Source organism: Rattus norvegicus, chromosome 15 (assembly GCF_021556685.1).
Source record: "Rattus norvegicus strain SHRSP/BbbUtx chromosome 15, alternate assembly SHRSP_T2T, whole genome shotgun sequence".
NCBI classification, from domain to species: Eukaryota; Metazoa; Chordata; class Mammalia; order Rodentia; family Muridae; genus Rattus; species Rattus norvegicus.
Window position 1 is genome coordinate 59,064,307 of NC_141548.1, and position 21,174 is coordinate 59,085,480.

Sequence of the window (21,174 nt, forward strand, 5' to 3'; positions counted from 1 at the left end):
CACCGAATATCCAAACACACCAGAAAAGCAAGATCTAGATTTAAAATCATAGTTGATCATGATGCTGGAGGACTTCAAGAAAGACATGAAGAACTCCCTTAGAGAAATGCAGGAAAACATAAATAAACAAGTAGAAGCCTACAGAGAGGAATCACAAGAATCCCTGAAAGAATTCCAGGAAAACACAATCAAACAATTGAAGGAATTAAAAATGGAAATAGAAGCAATGAAGAAAGAACACAGGGAAACAACCCTGGATATAGAAAACCAAAGGAAGAGACAAGGAGCCGTATATACAAGCATCACCAGCAGAATACAAGAGATAGAAGAGAGAATCTCAGGAGCAGAAGATTCCATAGAAATCATCGATACAACTGTCAAAGATAATGTAAAATGGAAAAAGCTACTGGTCCAAAACATACAGGAAATCCAGGACTCAATGAGAAGATCAAACCTAAGGATAATAGGTATAGAAGAGAGTGAAGACTCCCAGCTCAAAGGACCAGTAAATATCTTCAACAAAATCATAGAAGAAAACTTCCCTAACCTAAAGAAAGAGATGCCCAAAAGCATACAAGAAGCCTACAGAACTCCAAATAGATTGGACCAGAAAAGAAACACCTCCCGTCACATAATAGTCAAAACATAAAATGCACAAAATAAAGAAAGAATATTAAAAGCAGTAAGGGAAGAAGGTCAAGTAACATATAAAGGCAGACCTATCAGAATCACACCAGACTTTTCGCCAGAGACTATGAAAGCCAGAAGATCCTGGACAGATGTCATACAGACCCTAAGAGAACACAAATGCCAGCCCAGGTTACTGTATCCTGCAAAACTCTCAATTAACATAGATGGAGAAACCAAGATATTCCATGACAAAACCAAATTTATACAATATCTTTCTACAAATTCAGCGCTACAAAGGAAAATAAATGGTAAAGCCCAACATAAGGAGGCAAGCTACACCCTAGAAAAAGCAAGAAACTAATCGTCTTGGCAACAAAACAAAGAGAAGAAAAGCACACAAACATAACCTCACATCCAAATATGAATATAACAAGAAGCAATAATCACTATTCCTTAATATCTCTCAACATCAATGGTCTCAACTCCCCAATAAAAAGACATAGATTAACAAACTGGATACGCAACAAGGACCCTGCATTCTGTTGCCTACAGGAAACACACCTCAGAGACAAAGACAGACACTACCTCAGAGTGAAAGGCTGGAAAACAACTTTCCAAGCAAATGGTCGGAAAAAGCAAGCTGGAGTAGCCATTCTAATATCAAATAAAATCAATTTTCAACTAAAAGTCATCAAAAAAGATAAGGAAGGACACTTCATATTCATCAAAGGAAAAATCCACCAAGATGAACTCTCAATACTAAATATCTATGCTCCAAATACAAGGGCACCTACATACATAAAAGAAACCTTACTAAAGCTCAAAACATACATTGCACCTCACACAATAATAGTAGGAGATTTCAATACCCCACTCTCATCAATGGACAGGTCATGGAAACAGAAATTAAACAGAGACGTAGACAGACTAAGAGAAGTCATGAACCAAATGGACTTAACAGATATTTATAGAACATTCTATCCTAAAGCAAAAGGATATACCTTCTTCTCAGCTCCTCATGGTACTTTCTCCAAAATTGACCATATAATTGGTCAAAAAACGGGCCTCAACAGACACAGAAATATAGAAATAATCCCATGCGTCCTATCAGACCACCACGGGCTAAAGCTGGTCTTCAATAACAGTAAGGGAAGAACGCCCACATATACGTGGAAGTTGAACAATGCTCTACTCAATAATAACCTGGTCAAGGAAGAAATAAAGAAAGAAATTAAAGACTTCTTAGAATTTAATGAAAATGAAGGTACAACATACCCAAACTTATGGGACACAATGAAAGCTGTGCTAAGAAGAAAACTCATAGCTCTGAGTGCCTGCAGAAAGAAACAGGAGAGAGGATATGTCACCAGCTTGACAGCACACCTAAAAGCTCTAGAACAAAAAGAAGCAAATACACCCAGAAGGAGCAGAAGGCAGGAAATAATCAAACTCAGAGCTGAAATCAACCAAGTAGAAACAAAAAGGACCATAGAAAGAATCAACAGAACCAAAAGTTGGTTCTTTGAGAAAATCAACAAGATAGATAAACCCTTAGCCAGGCGAACGAGAGGACACAGAGAATGTGTCCAAATTAACAAAATCAGAAATGAAAAGGGAGACATAACTACAGATTCAGAGGAAATTCAAAAAATCATCAGATCTTACTACAAAAGCCTATATTCAACAAAACTTGAAAATCTGCAGGAAATGGGCAATTTCCTAGACAGACACCAGGTACCAAAGTTAAATCAGGAACAGATAAACCATTTAAACAACCCCAAAACTCCTAACAAAATAGAAGCAGTCATTAAAGGTCTCCCAACCAAAAAGAGCCCAGGTCCAGATGGGTTTAGTGCAGAATTCTATCAGACCTTCATAGAAGACCTCATACCAATACTATCCAAACTATTCCACAAAATTGAAACAGATGGATCACTACCAAATTCCTTCTATGAAGCCACAATTACTCTTGTACCTAAAGCACACAAAGACCCAACAAAGAAAGAGAACTTCAGACCAATTTCCCTTATGAATATCGACGCAAAAATACTCAATAAAATTCTGGCAAACCGAATCCAAGAGCATATCAAAACAATCATCCACCATGATCAAGTAGGCTTCATCCCAGGCATGCAGGGATGGTTTAATATACGGAAAACCATCAACGTGATCCATTATATAAACAAACTGAAAGAACAAAACCACATGATCATTTCATTAGATGCTGAGAAAGCATTGGACAAAATTCAACACCCCTTCATGATAAAAGTCCTGGAAAGAATAGGAATTCAAGGCCCATACCTAAACATAGTAAAAGCCATATACAGCAAATCAGTCGCTAACATTAAACTAAATGGAGGGAATAACATTCGAAATGTAAATAAGAAATACTCAATAAAAAAAAATAAAAAAAAAATACAAAAAACAAACAAACAAACAAAAAAAAACCCTTAGTATCACTTTTAGCTCTAAGGTACCTGAGAAGAGTTTGGCAATTTGGCAATTATCTCCATCTTGATCAAAAGATTATAATTACTATTATGTTATATTTCATATTATAACTACTACTGAAATTGAAAGTTAAAATCGTTCAGTTTATCTAAAGACAGATTTACATTTTTAGACATATATATTGGAGTAAATGTCTCTATTTGATTACTAGAAAGTAATCAAATTGAATCACTAAGAAATAAAATTGGAATTGGAAATGTAAAATGTAAAATGGAAATATAAAACCAAGTAGAAAATAAGTGCTTATATTATACTTTGAGAAAGTGTAAGAAACTCTGTGAGTGAGAGAAATGTTAGTTGTTAAATGAAAATAGCTAAACTGGTCTATGCCAGAGATTTCCTCTACCAAAGATAAAAAATTTAATATGAGTTTCTTTTCTAAAACATATCTGAGTTTTTAGGAGGAGCAAACTCTGACTTTAATTTCCCTTTGTTAAGTATCCTAATAGCTCCTTGTGCTGGTAAGTGGGAGCTACAGCAATACAGATCCTAAGTCATGCTGAGGGCCCTGCCCAAGGATACCATCAGAAGGCACACGTTCCACCTGTGCCTTCCCACAGGTCTTGCTAGAAAATCGTGTAAGATACCACAAACCTAAATTCTAATACCAGACAGAAGCTCATGTGCAAATTAAAAATTCCAGTGGGAAGATTCAACTATCTGGATCTTTCGGGGTAGTTTACTATTTCGCTCCATATATAAAATATCACTTTCAAATCACCTCAAAGTTCTTGAAAACCACAATCAGGCACACCAACTAAACTCCTGCCTTAGTGGACAGGAAAGATAAATATTTCAGGAAGTGATATTTGAGGTCCATTTAAACATAAACTGGAAGATCTAGTTGCAACAAATGGAAGTATATGGTCTCCTACGTTCTTTTACTCAGTGTTATCTAGCTCTGGGCAACTTCTGCTACTCTAATTTGTAACATGAGCTTTTTCTGTGTAAAATATGCATATAAGTTCTTGTCACTGACTGAAAGAAGAAGAGGTAAGATATATGCCTTATCTAAATTAAAATGAAAAGCTCACAGTTGAATTTATAGTTATGCCTACCCTATAGTAGTACTAAAATTGATTTATTCTTTTTTTTTTTTTCGGAGCTGGGGACCGAACCCAGGGCCTTGCGCTTGCTAGGCAAGCGCTCTACCACTGAGCTAAATCCCCAACCCCCTAAAATTGATTTATATTTATGACAACTTTTAGGATTTCTTTGAAAACACTATCTTTTTCTCATCAAAGCTCAGAAGTAGTTAACTATAGTAGAAAATTGGTACATATACCTGCTGGCAAAAAAAAAATCTAAAGGGTCTTGCTAATTTTAAGTTCTGACTGTTTTTAATGAGAACTGTATAAAGTTAAATACTGTATAGAACCAAATAAACTCTGTCATTTTGTACTGGAACTTAACTGTACCACACCGAATGGAATGTAGCTTTATCCAAAGAAAAATACAATGAACATAGTTGAACCCGTAGAATTTAAATAACATGGTGTAATAGTTAATTTTAACTGTCACCTTAACACAGTCTAAAAATCACCTGGGAAGAGTGTTTTAATAAAGGGCCATCTTAGCTCAGGTTGGCCTAATGGACATGTCTGTAGAATGTCTTCATTATGTTCATTGGTATGGGAAGACTGCCCACTATGGGTAGCACCATTCCTCAGACAGAGAATCCTGAACTGAGTAAGGGTAGAGAAAGACTGTTGACCACAAGCATGCATGCAATAATGCTCTTTCTGTTTTGACTGTGGATGTGGCTAGCTGATTGTAAGTTCCTGGCACCTTGATTTCCCTGCTATAACTGTATCTGGAATTGTAAAACAACCCTTTCTCCCCCAAGTTGATTATCAAGTTATTTTAACAAAGCAACAGCACAACACTAACACATGGAAATATTATCAGATTAATATTTAGTGAGGGAATAGCTATGCAACTTAAAGTTGTAAGTTAATAATAGAGTATCTTTAACATTTAAAACTATTTTTCTAATAAGATAATTGTAGTGGTGGACTAAATTCTCCCAAGTTTATAAACAAACAAAAAGCTATATCAAAAAATAAACAAAGAAAAAAGAAAAAACTATATCAACAGTTACAAGATGACTAAGCAGTCTTCAGAAGAAAATGGTGCCTTGAAATGTTCAAGTCCATATAAACATGAGAGCATAAGGAAACTCCTTCACATGTACTGAATTGTATTAAAGACTTTAGGGCAGGGAGAAGGCTAGAGGGTAAAGGTACTTGTTGTTCAAGCCTGACAACCCAAGTTCCATCCTGGAACCTCTCTCTGTAGGAGAAAGAGAACTGACTCCTTAAAGTTGTCAAAAGCTGTCTGTGTACTTCTGCTCAGACTCACTCATCATACGTGTATACAAACACATGATCGGTTAATACCAATAAATAAAACAATCTTTTTAAAAAGATTTACTTTATTATTTATTTAGGTGCATTTGTGAGCAGGTATCTGCAAAAGCCAAAAGGGAGAGTTGGCTCTTCTGGAGGTGAGTTAGAACGGTTGTGAACTCCTGATGCAGGCGCTAGGAGCTAAACTCTGGTCTTCTGGGAGAGCAAGTGCTCCAAAGAGTGAGCCATCTCTCCAGCAGGCTGTCCTTCCTTATCACATGTATATGTGTCACACTGGGTGTGCAGAGTCAGAGGAAAACGTAGGATGCTGGCCTCACTTTTGACCCTGTTTGACACAGCCTTTCTGTGGTTAACTGGTGGATGCTGCAGGCTGGCTGGTCCAGGACTTCTAAGGATCCTGTCTCAGCCCTCCACTGTGCACTGGGATTACATGAGTTCCTGTGTGACTTTAGCATGTATGCTGGTGTCTCACTTGGATCTTTAAGCTTGCACGTAAGTGCTTTAGCCACTGAGCCATCTCAGCAGCCCATACTAGAGATTTCTTATTATTATACACTATAAATAAAACTGGAAAGAACAAGCAGGAATATCAACCATTACGCAATTTCTTTACTGCAATGCTTATTTATATTTTGCTTGACTGATTACTGCTAGGTTGCCTGTAAACGGTGGGGAAGGTGTTACATCTGAAAACCGAGACAACATACCTGCAAATGCAACAGCTGCGACACCTAGTCCTACAGCCAGCAGCCTTCTTCCCTGCGGAGGAAAACGTATTATCATTTATAGTCATGCCCATGACGCTATAAAAGTAAATCTCTTCAGTAACAATGATAATTACATTAAATAAACTTTCTTCAAGTGCTGCTATGAAGAAGACAACTTAAAAATCTATATTGTCTATGGGATTCTATATACTGCTTGCTTTGTGGGTCTCTCTCTCTCTCTCTCTCTCTCTCTCTCTCTCTCTCTCAGGGTTTCTCTGTGTAGCCCTGCCTCTCTTGAAACTGGAACTTGATTTTTAGACCAGGATGGCCTTGAACTCACAGAGATTCCCTCCCAGTTATTAGTTAATTTTTAGTAACCGAAAATAATTCCAGATTTTCATTTAATTTCTGAGTTCATTCTAAGGGTTTCATATTATGTGCTGTTAAAATCTTTTCTGTAGGTTATTCTCAATCGTGGGTTTAATGTTTGTCTTTCATAAAGATAAAACCACATATTTTCCTCTGTAATACTCTATGATTACAATGCTCAATTGCATTTTCTATACTTAGAATTTTAATAAAACCTTAGATATATCCTTAGGAAAGAAATATTCAAAATTAGTAAAAATAACAAATGATTTTTAAATTAATTTTCTATTCTTCTAAGACAGGTAAAATTATTTTATAGCAAGAGCCTTTAATTCAGAATGTCATAAAATTAATGAGCTAATTCTGATGAAAAAGATCTGGTTAAAAATTGGATATATGTCCATGTCATTCTAAACTTTTCTCCTTAAACATTCTAGGAAAATACATCAAAAAGAAGGTTGTGGCAGAGACAATGGTTGAACCGAGTGTCCTTGGGTCTCCTTGTCTTCTAGAGTGAGAAAATTCTCTTTAGACATTCATTGCAAACCTCCCTTAGATTTCTGGTTTTGGTTTTTTTGAAACCCAAAGCTATGGTTACCTGCACAGAACTTACACAAAAGTGACCAGCAAGTTCTATAAGGAAAGAGACACCTAAGTGTTAAGCAATCAAAGCTTAATCACGATTTGACTCTAAAATGATAATCATCAGATCAGAAAGGGCAGCTGCACAATGGTGCAAAATTTATGTCCAGTAACTCATTCAGCCATCTAGAGATCTTCATAGGGAAGCAAGCTCCCCTAGTCTTGCCATCCTGGGTCCAGTCTACAACAAACTCCACCAGCCTAGGACACTAGTAAAGGACTACTCACTCCCTTGCAGAAGAACACTGATCTACTCAGAGAAACTTCAAAGTTCCTTTTAGCTTAACTGGCCTCATTTTTACTAAACAGAAGGGAATTAAGTATTGAGTTATAGGAAATGCTCTGGAGAGGCACAGTGTATTAGCTAGGGTTTTCATTGCTGTGAAGAGACACCATGACCAAGGCAGTTCTTATAAAGGACAACATTTAATTGGGGCTGGCTTACAGGTTCAGAGGTTCAGTCCATTATCAACATGGCAAGAAACATGGCAGCATCCAGGCAGGCTTGGCACTGGAGAAGCTGAGAGTCCTACATCTTGTTCCAAAGGCAAACAGGAGAAATCTATCTCATAGGCAGCTAGGAGGGCCTCAAAGCCCACCCCCACAGTGACGCATTTCCTCCAACAAGGCCACACCTACTCCAGCAAGGCCACACCTCCTAAAAGTGCCACTCCCTGGGCCAAGCATATTCAAACCACCACAAGGTTTCCTTGGTGATATGTTCCATGGTGTTATGAACTTTCTACATCTTTTTTAATGACCTCTTTTTAATCAAACCACTTTTTTCTTTGGAAAATCTATTACCCTTACAGTTTTTATATTTTCATCTATTAGAAACATCCATTTTTGCCTATGCTAACCTTCCTGTTCTTAATAAGACTGCAGCGTCAATCTTCTACAGACTGGCAGAAGTCGTTACAACAAGCAGCATACACCCAATATACAGATGGACTTCCTCCAACTTAGCAACAAAAGACAATAGGATAGTAGGTCAGAGGCTTTTATCTTTTAAGAAAATCTCAGAGACAAGGACTTAGATGAGAAAGGCCTTGTGTTCAACTTCAGCAGGGTCGGTGGAGGATAGGGCTAACACATAAATGCTCATAAACATGATAAAGTATCCAAGAATAAGCAAAAAAAAAAAAAAATACCAGCAGCAACGAAATGGTAAGAAGATATTCTTGCCAGAACGTAAAGCTCTATGTACCAATTTGCAGAGCGGATCTGTCCACTGATACATTCCAAACCGCTATCAAGTCTGCACACACTCATTGGTTATTATTAGGACAAAGTATACGAATATCTACAAAGGTCTTAGCACAATGGGCTGGCACGTGTTAAATAGTAAATGTCACCATCCAATATCAACTGTGAGTGGTGTGGCAGAGGTATTAGCAAAGTCCTTTGGCCCTTATATTTGTCTAAGTACAGGAAGAACTGACTTCTGAGGAAGGCTCCAGAAAATTAATTGGTCTTCCCTAGGTTAGATACACAATCATTTACAAAACTTTAAAATTGAGATGAGACAATTAGCAAGCTGGGAGTCAGGGATCAGAAACAACAGAACTCCCACCTCAAGTTCTTTTCTAAATAAAGCTTACTTTCTGGCCTATAATGTCCATTTATAAATTCTTTTACCATGAAATCAATACTTTCAACAAAAAAGGACTTGGATCTCCTTGTTCCTTTCCTATATAACAGAGTTACTCTAGTTTCAAACCCTTTGTAGGATAATTATTGTAACATTTTGCTAATGTAATAATTACAAAATACATGAGACAAACAGTTGACAGAAAGCTTCTATAGGTAAACTGGATTCCCAGGACCTTGCTCAGCCTTATCAGCTGAAAGAACCAGCAGAATGAGAGAAGCACAGAAAATGTCTACTGAGCAAACACTTTCAGGAGGACAGTCTGAAGGGGAGACACACAGGCCCCCGTGGCTGTTTCCCATTCAGTTTCCCATTCTCAAGCCCCTCATTCTACCAACTTTTCCCCTTGGCAGACCCCTCACTTTTGTTAGGGAGAGAGGCTGCCCCTTGTGTGTGCTGATAAACAGTTCCTTCTAGTGAGGTCAGACTCTGGTCTCTTTACCGATGTCTTCAGAAATCTAACAGTTGCCTCTCCGATTACAAAGAGATTTTACTTCAGTACTAAAGGTATTTTATTAGGACATATTAACCCCCAGGCAATCGGTTTATTCTAATAATTTGTATAATTACAATATATTTAAAAAAACCGATTTAATTCAATTAAGTGTCGAGTACTCTAATTATTTCCCTACTTGCTTCCCCAGGCCCATTCTCTACCCGCCTTTGTCTACTTTTGTATTTTTACCTCATTTCCCTCATCTCTAAACCTCTACCACTCAGTATTCTTGCCCTCGGACCTCTGGCTGACAGAAGATGAAGGTGAAATAGCATGTGACTCCCCAGTTCCTTTTCTGCCTTGATCTCCCTGGGCTGCGGGTCTGTTGAAGGAGTGTTTCTTCATGCCTGAACTCTCACCGATTTCTGGTCACAGTTTAGAGCCTTGCCTCCTCACTTGAGGGACATTCCCCAGCTCTAGCTTCTCTCAGTGATTCATTCTCCTTTTGATTAACTTCCGCAGCTCACACCTCAGCAAATACTTCCTTCAACAAAAGCATCCACTTATTACAAGAACTTTCACTAATGTGCCTCTTATTACCCACCACCTCATTACATGCATACATATATGTTGGGTCTCTAGCAAATATGTCCTATTAAGGACCCTGCACACAATAGACCTCCAATATCTTCTCCATACCAATCTCCAAAGACCTTTACTGCCATTCTTGTTTCAATATTTACAGTACTCTATCCTTACTAAAATGAATACACGTATCACTCTAAGTTGTACAGACACTGCTTTTGTCTCCTGCAGCTTTCTAGGCACCATGGGTTTTCATAAAGGGAAAAGAATCTTATAACTTTTAAATACACTAACAAACAAACTCAAGTTAGACAGGTCATGGTTTAAATAAGTTCAGTAAGTAAATGACCAAAACTGTGCAATCACATCTTATTTATACAATAAAGGGCAAAGAATGATAAGACTACTCAAAATCCTATTTTATTTATTGTAATTAAAATGCCCTATTGGAAAGGAATGTCTGAATTATCTCTTTAAGTATATTAATTAATTTCTACAGTTTATGTACAGCATAAACAATGATAGCACACGCACGGTAAGTGGATGATTTCTGTTGAAGATAGTTTGATGAAGGAAGTATTTATGGAGGAAAATGAAAACCGAGGTCAATCTGAAAGATGTACACCCTACACAACTAGGTTTCTACCTAAAGTTAGAATGAGTCCTTTTAATCAGGTTAAATACAGAAATGTTAAGTAAAATGGTAGACATAAACAGAGTTAAATCAAAACTTAGTTGATATAGGATATTATGTCTAGAAAATACTATGTCCTATCTTCTTCCTTCACTAAAATGCTCCTGCCACTGGGAGCGGAGTCTGGCTGGCATGGGCCTGTAATCCTAGCACTCAGGAGGCAAAGCAGTAGCGTCTAGAGTTGGAGGCCAGCCTGGCCTACAGGGGGAATCTGAAGTTAGCTTATACTGCATAAGAAAATTCTCCCTTCATGTTTTTAAGTCCATTAGTCTTTTTATTTTTAAAATTATCTGTGTATGTGCAAAGAGGCTTGTGCACATGAGTGCAGGTACCCAGGGAATCCAGAAGAGTTCGGTAAATCTCCTGGAGCTGGAGGTGCAGGCAGTTATGAGATACTCAACACAGGGGCTAGGACTGAACTCGGGGTCTCAGCAGGAAAGGCGTGTGCTCTTCACCATCTATACAGTGCCTGGTCTTCCTTCCTAAGCACAAAGAGTGAGTTATAACTTACCAATAGTTCTTTCTAATCCTCTACATCTGGGAAGGACTCATATGGAGAGGAAGCCACATTTCTAATTCCACATGGAGAAAACAGGAAATAGAAGAGAGCCAGTCTTCAGTCTGACAAACAGCTCATACTGGGCAGATAACTCTGACCTTAATTTGTATATGTATGTATATATTCACATGCGGATGTGGATATGTGCTTGTATATAAGTTGCAACGTTTCGGGGTGTTCTTTAGATGACAACCACTTTTTTTTTTTTTTGAGACAGGGCTCTTACTGGCCTAGAACACACCAAGTACTATTTGTGAATCCCAGAGATCTGTCTGTGTCTAACTCTCTAGTGCTGGGATTCCAAGCATGCAGTGTTATACTTGGCTTTTCTTACTGTGGGTTCTAGGATACAACTTAGGTCCTCATGCTTTGCCAGTAAAGCATAATGACATTAAGAATGTAATGGAGCCAGGAGTGCTGGAATGTGCCTTCAATTCCAGCACTGGGAGAGAAAGAAAGAGTCACCATGATTGACTGCCTTTTCTTGTGGTGCTGAGGACCAAGTCTGGGCTTACACATGCTAGGTAAGCAATCTCTCGCTCAATTATATGCCTAGCCCTGTTTCAGGTAAGCAAACCCTACTTTGATCCAGCCAAAAGAATGAAGGTGTACTTTAATCTTTACTTTGCATCCTTTTGTCTTTGTGTGTGTGGATGCTGATGTGCATGGAGGTTCATGCACATGTGTGTGCATGCAGAGGCTAGAGTCTGCCTTCTTCAGTCCCTTCATCTTATGTTTCGAGGTAGGTCTCTCAGTAAGCTTGGAGTCCACTGCCTGACGAGGCAGGCTGGCCTGGGAGCTGCTGGGGTCTGCCTAGCTCCGTTTTGCTGGTTGCCCTGACACTGGTGGTGTGTGGGTGTTTAGGATCTGAACTCAGGTTGTCATGTTTGCACAGCAAGTGCTTTCCCAACTGAACCATCTCCCACACCTTTTACTGTTTTTTTAAACAATGAGCTTTTAAAACTAAATTGCCAGTGACAAAATGAGAAAAATCAGATTGAAAAGCACATAAAAGCTAAATGCAGAATTAGGAATAGAGTTAGTAAATGTCAGTCCTTTTCTACCAACTATACTAAATTAACCAGATGTCTAAAATTGTTCATACAACAACACACAGAACAATGCACTTAGAAACTTACTGAAATAAAAAGTTGCTAAATGTCCCAGACAATTAGGACATGTGCTGAAAAATATAGTGTTTTTAAAAATATATAATACAATGTAGTAGATCATGTAAGTCATTTTAAAAATGTTTTATTTGGGCTCATGATTCTACCCCAAGAGCCAGGGAACATATCTAGTAATAGCCTTCTTGACAAGTTGGTGATGTAGGGCCACGTGGTAAAAGATAGGCAAGAAGTGTGTGTATATGTCCTACTGGTCTTTTTCCCTGTTGTATAAAACCACCATCATTCCATCTTGATAGCTTTATTAACATTACTCACTTCCCACAGACCCTACCCCTCTCAACACCTCATATGGGGTGTTCATTAAACTTCAAAATGAATCTTAGAAAGTGAACAAGCTATATTATGCCATACCAAGCAAGTATTAGTTGTGAAACCTTTTCTCTGAAGACTTAAATATGTATGATTTAAAATCCCTGGGGTCTATCAGGTGTAGTACTACCTGTCCTGTGGAAACAATAATCAACCAAACTGTAGCCATGGTGGTTGTGCACACCTTTAACTCCAGCCCTTAGAAGGCAAAACCAGGTAGATCTCTGTGAGTTTAAGGCCAGCCTGGTCTACAATGTGAGTTCTGGACTGGTCAGGGGTACAAAGTGAGATCTTGTTTCAAGAAAGACAGAGAGAGAGAGAGAGGCAGGAGGAGGAGGAGGAGCAGGAGGAAGAGGTGGAGGAGGAGAAGGAGGAGGAGGAGAAGGAGAAGGAAAAGGAAGAGGAGGAGGAGGAGGAGGAGGAGGAGGAGGAGGAGAAGGAGAAGGAGAAGGAGAAGGAGAAGGAGAAGGAGAAGAAGAAGAAGAAGAAGAAGAAGAAGAAGAAGAAGAAGAAGAAGAAGAAGAAGAAGAAGACGACGACGACGACAATGATGACGACGACATAGGAAACAATAGTTTACAGTGATATGTACCACAGGAGAAAGAAAGCAGGGAACACCATGACAAGTGTGTATAAAGTAGATACAAAAAGTTTCACTGAGAAGGTGACTGTAAAAACTAAAAGCTGTAGAAAGCAAAGAAGCCATGTTCACATCTAAGAAAGATCACTACAGACTAAGGGAACAAGCCTAAAGGAGGCAGCAGCTGGTGTGAGGAATAAACAGGCCAGCAGGCATAGCACAGAGAGCAAAGGGAATAAGGAAATATGTATAGAGGTCAGGTGTCATACACTTTCCACCTGTTGACATTACAACACAATAGTGTGACCAAAGTTCCCATTCAAGTACCATGCAATCAAGTTACAAACAAAAAACAAAACAAAACTCTTACATTTTAAGTAAGTTTACAATTTTGTGTTGGGCCGAACTGCATGAAGCCCACAGGTTGGACAAGCTATTGGAGGGCCTCTCAGGGAACCTCAGAACTTCAGTTGTCCTGCTGTTTCCAGCAGAGACCTAACACTATCACAGTCTCTAGTTATCATGTTGAAAATACAAACAAAAAACAATAGAGTCAAAACCAGAGTAAGTATATTAAAATAATCTAAGAAAAAATAATGGGTGATAGTGATGAAAATGGTAAGGTTCAAGACTTTTGTATTTTAAAAGTAAAAAGATTTTTCTGATACTGTCTGTGATATTCGAGTGACAAATCTAGAATGTCAAAGTTACTATCTTGAACAACTACAAAAATGAAATTGCCTTTTGCTGAGGTCAGACTAAACCCCTTGGAGTGGAGGTAGGAAATCTGAGGAACTCTCTTTAGGCTTACTTTAAACTACATGCGGTGCTGAAGAAGATGAATTGTATAGGAATTCATTAGCACTGGGTTGAGAGGGAAGAAGGAGGAGCAGGATTAAGCAGAATCATTCTTTCTTGTTTCCTGGCAGGGTCTCAATTCTCAAGGGTTAATCGCAAGCAAATCACTTTTGCTGAACTCAGTGTTTTATATTGTCTTATTATTCGGTTCAATTTCCACAAAGAAAACTCTCTGAATTTAAACAGCATCAAGTAAAAGGGAAATATGAAGAGGGAATAACTAAGGCTACTGATGACTCAGCAGGATGGGGGGCATTAGAGGAGTACTTCCGGGTAAGAGTAGTGTGCTGAGCTACCCCAGAGGTGGGAAGCAAGCACAGTGTGTGAGGGCCTGGGTTCCACCTCTACCATCCCAAAGATGAAAAGACACACACACACACATCAGCCCTTAAAATGACACTGGGAGAGAGATTTTACAATATCTTACCTGAAAGTTTCAAGCTGCATGAATTTCTCATCTCTCCTGGCCAGTCCACAGTACCTCCTCGGCCCTCAGCAATGCTGTTCCACAGCACATACTCACGGCTCAAAACAATCCCCATGCCAATAGGAGACGAACAGCTGGTACAGTTCTATTATTCTGCTTTTAAGCCATTTAATTTCTTTTAAACCAAAGGCAAGCATTAAACTTTATAACAATACTACTGAATAAATGGGGCGTGGGGGAGGCATGACGACAATGTAACAAAACCAAGCGTCAAGCACAAGAAACAATTCTTAGACTCACCTCCAGTGAGTTGTAGTTCACTCATCAGTATAATAAATGAAAATTTCCCAAAGCTCCACTACATGATTTCTTAGGAATAATTTTTTAAATGCTGCTTTGGCTTTATTCGAATAATGTTGAGTTTTGCCTGCACTTTCTCCTGGTAACGTCAAAAGCTCTTTGCTCACATTAAACTAAAACCTGAATGAACGTATCTACAAACCAGTCATGGTAGCCACAGACAGAGACAGGCTGTGGCAAATTTCCAACTAAGCTGCAAATTTGCTCCAGGTTCCTTCTTAAGCCAAAGACACAGTGGGGGTGAATTTCATGTGTTGACTCAGCTAGAATAAAATGCTGGGCTTGTCTTGGAGATGCTGTGGGTATTCTGTAGATGTGGTTAACACTTATTATCAGTTAAAGACTGCAGATAATCTGTGGTCTCAACCACACCACTGTCACACTGAGCAGGATAAATGACAAGGACAACAAAGGGACTGGAAGAAAGAGAAGAGCCCCTTTCCATTCTAAAGCTGGCTTATGTCTCTCTTTGACATAAACCTAAAGGATTCTGACCAGCTGACCAAACAGCCCTAAAATCTGTCCATAGAGCCTCCAGGAACCACATTCCTCTTTTTTTTTCCTGAGAGACACCCCAGGTCAGCTCACTCAGAATGCCTAAGAGCTATTTATTCTTTGGTTTACACTGTATGTTTTGACATCATTAAAATAATAATTCCTCAGATTTTTTTTGGAATCATATTCTTTTAAAATTTTTATAGCATTTAATGTATACAATCTGAAGACAAATTATAGGCCCGTGCCTGCTAATGAGACCACGAGAAGAAGGCTCCTTTCTTCCTTCATTACTACTAGTCTGGTTACCTCTGCAGAGTGGGTGACAGTCTGGTCACTTGGGACTCTCTGGAGCTGAGGACTTAGTCTATCTCTGGTATCAGTAGCAAGATCAAATAAGCATCCACACAATAAAAAAGCCAACACACAATAAAAAAGCCAATGCCTTTCCCCAATCCTCCCAACTCATACTGCTCTGCTTTCTAATTCCTCTGGGCCTTTGACTCTCCACTACGACCACATTGCAAAATCTGGCTCCCTCCACTACACATGAGGTTCTAGAGAGCAAGAAACAGGCTCTGTTTGTTTTTTTAGTCTCAGTCTGAGCTAAATAAGATTAATTACCTACATCGATACACAAATGGTTAGGCAATGGTGTTTGGCCTGAGTCAGATTCCTTCTGAGAAAAGTAGAAATAAAAATGAAGGACAGTGGGGTCAAGGTTAGGATAAAGGGCTTTAGACAAAAGGAAGCACAGGGAGAGGACACAGATTATGTTGGTAAACATCAATACTGATTTTGGTTTTATTCTCAATTTGCTATTTCTTACATCATTATAATTTGAAGAAAGGGGCCTTTTTCACCCAACCAATTCCTTTGTTATTTTTTATTAGTTTGACATTATCATCACTATTATTATTTTTTTTTCTTTTTTCTTTTTTTCGGAGCTGGGGACCGAATCCAGGGCCTTGCAGTTGCTAGGCAAGTGCTCTACCACTGAGCTAAATCCCCAACCCCATCACTATTATTATTATTTTAGTCCAGTGACTTCCTGAACTAATAGATCTAGACTATTTTGCTACTGTTGTGGTGAGGTTTGAATCTGAAATGTTCCTGACAGGCTTGTGTTCTGAACACTGCTCCTTTAGCTTATGGCACTATTTTGGAGACTAAGGGAACTACGGAATGAGGCCAAGCTGAAGGAAAAGGTCACAGGGGGTGGGTCCTCAGAAGTATGCTATCACTGCCCACTTCCTGTCTTGATCTCTGCGTCTCTGTTGGCCAACAAATGAACATCTCTCCACATGTTCTCACCGCCAGCTTGCTCTGTTAAGCCCACAGGACCAAATGCCCACGGATGAGCCCTGAGAGCTCTTAAGCCAACATGGACTCTCCTACCTTATGTTGTTTGTCATGAATCTATCCAGCAATGCAGGACTTACTCACACAGCCAGGCATGGTGGCCTGCAACTTCAATCCTATCACTCTCGAGGCAAAGGCAGTTAAATCTCTGAGGTTGAGACCAGCAAAAGAAATTCATTTTAACCAACAGCTCATAGTCTGAAATGGCAGGAAAGCAGTCTGATGAATAATCTCTAGATGCAGGAGGATTAAAAGTAGAACTCCATATCTTGAGGGTAATTTAATAAGACTGAAACATCTTAACTATCTTATCTACAGTATTTTGTAAGTTTTCTTATTTCTTACTTGGGAATTTATCTCCTTTCCAGAAACTACTCTTCCTCCCTTCCCAGAACCTACCTCACTGTAAGACAGAAATTGCTTAGATGGACCTTATCACAGCTTTTAATTTTCATAATATATTATTCATCCCTTCCTTGTTTCAAATCAATCTGCTTTGAAGCTTAAGAATTTATAAACATATCTAGGTTTATCTGAAGACCTTGAAAATTATCATAAAAGCCAAGGCTACAAATCACTTTTCGGAACTGAAAACCACCCTTCTCCTTTATCTAAAGGACGGAATGGTAATGTTCTATAGCAAAAGGGACTGGCCTTTGCTTCTCCAGTCCTGCTATCAGTGTAACCTTGAGAGACTTAATTAACCTCTTTAAGGCTCATCTTCTTTGTGTGAAATAAAAATCTCATGAAGCCCCACACAGGCTTTATGAAGAGAAACTGCATGGCAGACAGTTATTAAATGTTAGCTTACGTCTTCCTTAACTATTTACACATACTGAAGAACAGAAACACCAGGCTCAAGAGATGCCTTGGTGGTTAAGGACACTTACTGCCCTTCCCTCTTCTGATCCTGACAGGCACACATACACAACAGTCACACACAGACAGAAGCGAACATTTTTATGTTATAAAATAACTTACTTGAGAGAATTGTGCAAAAGTGTTTTTAGGTTAAATGGAATCGGGGGGAGGGGGTGCGGGTGGTCATAGAGTAGCTAAAAGTACCTAAAGCAATATCTATAGAAATCTTAGTCAAAAATACTTATCATACTCAGAAAATATAAACAACAACTATGAGAATAATTCTAAATCACAGGATATTCTAACCTCAAGCTGCAAAGGATTGCAAGGCTTCTCTAACTACAGGCTAAATAATTCACAGGTTAACTCCCTTTCTTCCCCTTTCTCAAAGTTTGGCTCATCCACTCACTTTTCTATACTTTGCTGATTTCCCAAAGTAGAAACAATGGGTCTGAGCTCAAAGGAAGCGTCTGCCATACACCAGGCTCAGCCTCACTAACCTGTCCTTGACAAACACAAGGACTCTACAACAGGCTCTGTGGTGGCTGTGCCCAGGGGAAGCTGTAAAAGGGTGGCAGACAGGGTCACTAGGAGCAAGTCTCCCAAGCACAAATGCATGTTTTGACTTGACTTTGTACTTACTAAAGCATGTAGGCACCTTACACACCAAGTAAAGACTCCATAAATGCACTGTAGGTTGATGTCATTATGCAGGTGACGGCAGGTACAGGATCTATTAACTAAAGTAAGCAAACTTGGGGGTTCTGTTTGGTGGGGGTGATAGGCACACCACTGTACATATGGAAGTCAGTGGTCAACTCATGAGGGCTACTCCCCTACTTTCCTATGTGAGTCTTGGGAATGGGAAATTACTCAAATGTTCCACTACCATGAATTAAAAAAAAAAAAAAATCAGAAAACTAGAAAAGCAGCCCACACTACCGCAGCTGCTACTGCTGATTTTTTTTTTTTAAATGACACCAAAATTGTTTAAAAATTCTCTGTGGCATTTTATTCTCCCTGACAACAACTACCATCTACATAGAAACAAATTCCCTAAGTATTATAAAATGCTAAAACATCTGTCTTGAGCCTGCATCACTTGAATTCAAGACAGACAAAGATTATGCCAGAGGGAAACAAACAGAAAAAAACAGCCTTATTCTCAAGGAGTAAAAGTTGGGATAGAAAAAGGAAGGATGGATCGTACACTAAATAATTATTTAATTGGCATTTACCACATGAACATGCCAGGCCTTGTGCTAAGCTCTGGAGAAAGAATAGTGAGAAGAGAGATACTTATTCTTGTTTCTTGTCCTTCTTTACAACCAACAGGAAAAAATATGTACCAAGCCGGTGTTAGACTCAAATACCCACATTAGCTATGCAGTAGCAGAAGACGAAACTGGTTTTGTTGTTTTTTGTTTGTTTTTGAGACATGGTTTCTCTGTGTAGCCCTGGCTGTCCCGGAACTCACTTTGTAGACCAGGCTGGCCTTGAACTCACTGAGATGCCCCTGCCTCCTGAGTGCTAGGATTTAAGGAATGTACAACCATGCCTGGAGTACTAGGTGCTTACATAAATATGGACATAAATAATTTTGATAATGTATTCATTACTTTTCTCGTTGCTATGACTAAACACCAGAGGATAACAACTTAAGCACGTGATATGGTGGAACACATCTGCCATCCTAGCACTCTGCAGTTGGAGGCAAGAGGTTCAATAGAAATGTATTCAGTGGGCTCATGGTTTGAGGATGTACAGTCCATCCAGATAGGAAAGGCATGGTGGTCCAGGGAACAGGAGGCAGCTGATCACAAGGCATCTATAAGCAGGAAGCAGGAAAATGAAAGCTGCCACTTGGGGCATCACCTCTTTATTTGGCTCAGGATTCTTCTCATGGGCTGAAGCTGTCCACATCAGAGTAGGTCTCCCTCTTTGCAAAACACCTCGCAAATACCCCACAGGTGTGTTTCCTGAGAGACCTAAACCTAGGGAAGTTGAGATATAATAATAAACTACAATAAAAGCCTGTATAACTTTCTAAGCAAATAAATAGGAGACAAACTTTCCTACTACAGAAGAGAAACTCAGGTCAGGGAAGGCTCTGGACCTGGGTCCAGAGGACCTGGGCCTTCAAAAAGGAAGGAGGAACTTATGCAGCAAAGAATGTTAGCCAGAGAGAAAGCTTTAAAATGCCATAGAAGTAGGCGTTTTCATAAGGTAAATGGAAACCCAGTTTAACCACGGTATATGGGCAATGTGTACTCCAAAGGACGGAAAGCATGGCTGGGCAAGCCACCGAGGACCAGGGCATGAACAGTCCTGAAGAGTTCCACCCTGACTAAAGTTAAGAGCTGGCCAGCTGCATGATTTGAGAACAGGAGTGGCCACATGACTAATCTGCTGTACCGTGGCAGTGTGATATTCGAAGAGTGTGAGCTAGCAAGGTAAGGAAACCACTGTTAAAGTGTGTGATAACAGGTGATCCTCTGCTACAGAGGAGAAATGATAAAGACTACGAGATTAACAATGAAGAGAGAATCTGGGGCCTACACCTAGGTGGTTCATGGTCAGAAGTAAAGGAGACAGTAGAGTTGATAGCTTTACTCAGGACATGGAAATAGCAGAATTGGCGTGTTTGGGGACAGGTCAGATAACAACCATATTTCAAAGATGTTAAATTTTTGTGGTTTTGTTTGTAAGACTCATTGTTAGGCAGTGGGAACTTCTTACTGTCCATCCTTTGAGAAAATCATTCTTCTCATCCCTTCCTCTTCCAAAATAGCATTGCTGTTCCTAATACTTACTTACTGCATATCAAGCACTAACAGATGCTGGACAGTTACATCAAACTGTCAATATAACTTGTAGCATGGGAAAGCAAGAACAGAATCAAGGTTAAATATGTCTTAGGTGTTAATAGGAAGTTATTTGGGGGGAACAAATGCTTACTAAGACATTAGCTACTACATGGATAGGTTTAGCCTTTAGGTAGTGGTTATAATGAAACATAGGTGCTAACTGTGTTACATGTCTTACTATCCTAATAATAAATTATGTTTTCTGGAAAAGTAATAGAGTTCAAAGGCTACTACTCCAAAGTGAGTTTTATCTAAACATGTAAATATTGGTAATAGTCTCATCCTAACTAAAGTTTCTCTTCTCCTTTTCTACTAGAAGCAATTTTGCTAGAAACACATTTGACAACAAAGTAGAATGTTACTTTATCAAAGGTAACTAGATACATATTTACCTGATCCATTTAGTCTTGTTTACAGGTAAATGACCATTACATCTTAGTCTATTAACAGAAGCTTCATGAAAAAGGAGAACTATTTGGTAAGTACAGAAGCAGTTATATTCTACAATTTACATAAAAGTAAATTTCAGTAAATTTAGTAAAACAAAAAGGTTTCCCTTAATTTCTAATAAATATCAGTGCCTACTTTTTTTTCTTTTCTCTTTGTTTTTCAAGAAACTGTTTCTCTGTGTACTCCTGGTTGTCCTGGAACTAGATCTGTAGTCAGGATGACCTGGAACCTACAGAGATCAGCCTGCCTCTGCCTCCCGAAT

The 21,174-nt window shown here is 39.0% G+C and overlaps 1 protein-coding gene across 4 annotated transcripts in view; it reads right to left on the reverse strand.

Moving 5' to 3' along the window:
- Dnajc15 (DnaJ heat shock protein family (Hsp40) member C15) overlaps nucleotides 1-21,174 on the reverse strand; it is a 64,550-nt gene that overhangs the window by 41,539 nt on the left and 1,837 nt on the right. For 3 of the 4 annotated variants that reach the window (XR_015637939.1, XR_015637940.1, NM_001106050.1), the window contains exon 2: nucleotides 6,218-6,269. Coding sequence is in view for 2 of the 4 variants with exons in the window: in NM_001106050.1 (NP_001099520.1) it covers nucleotides 6,218-6,269 (52 nt within the window). In the remaining 2 variants the exon portion in view is untranslated. Of the gene's footprint in view, nucleotides 1-6,217; nucleotides 6,270-19,470; nucleotides 19,590-21,174 lie in introns of all 4 variants that reach the window. The other variant, XM_087585387.1, reaches the window with a different exon arrangement.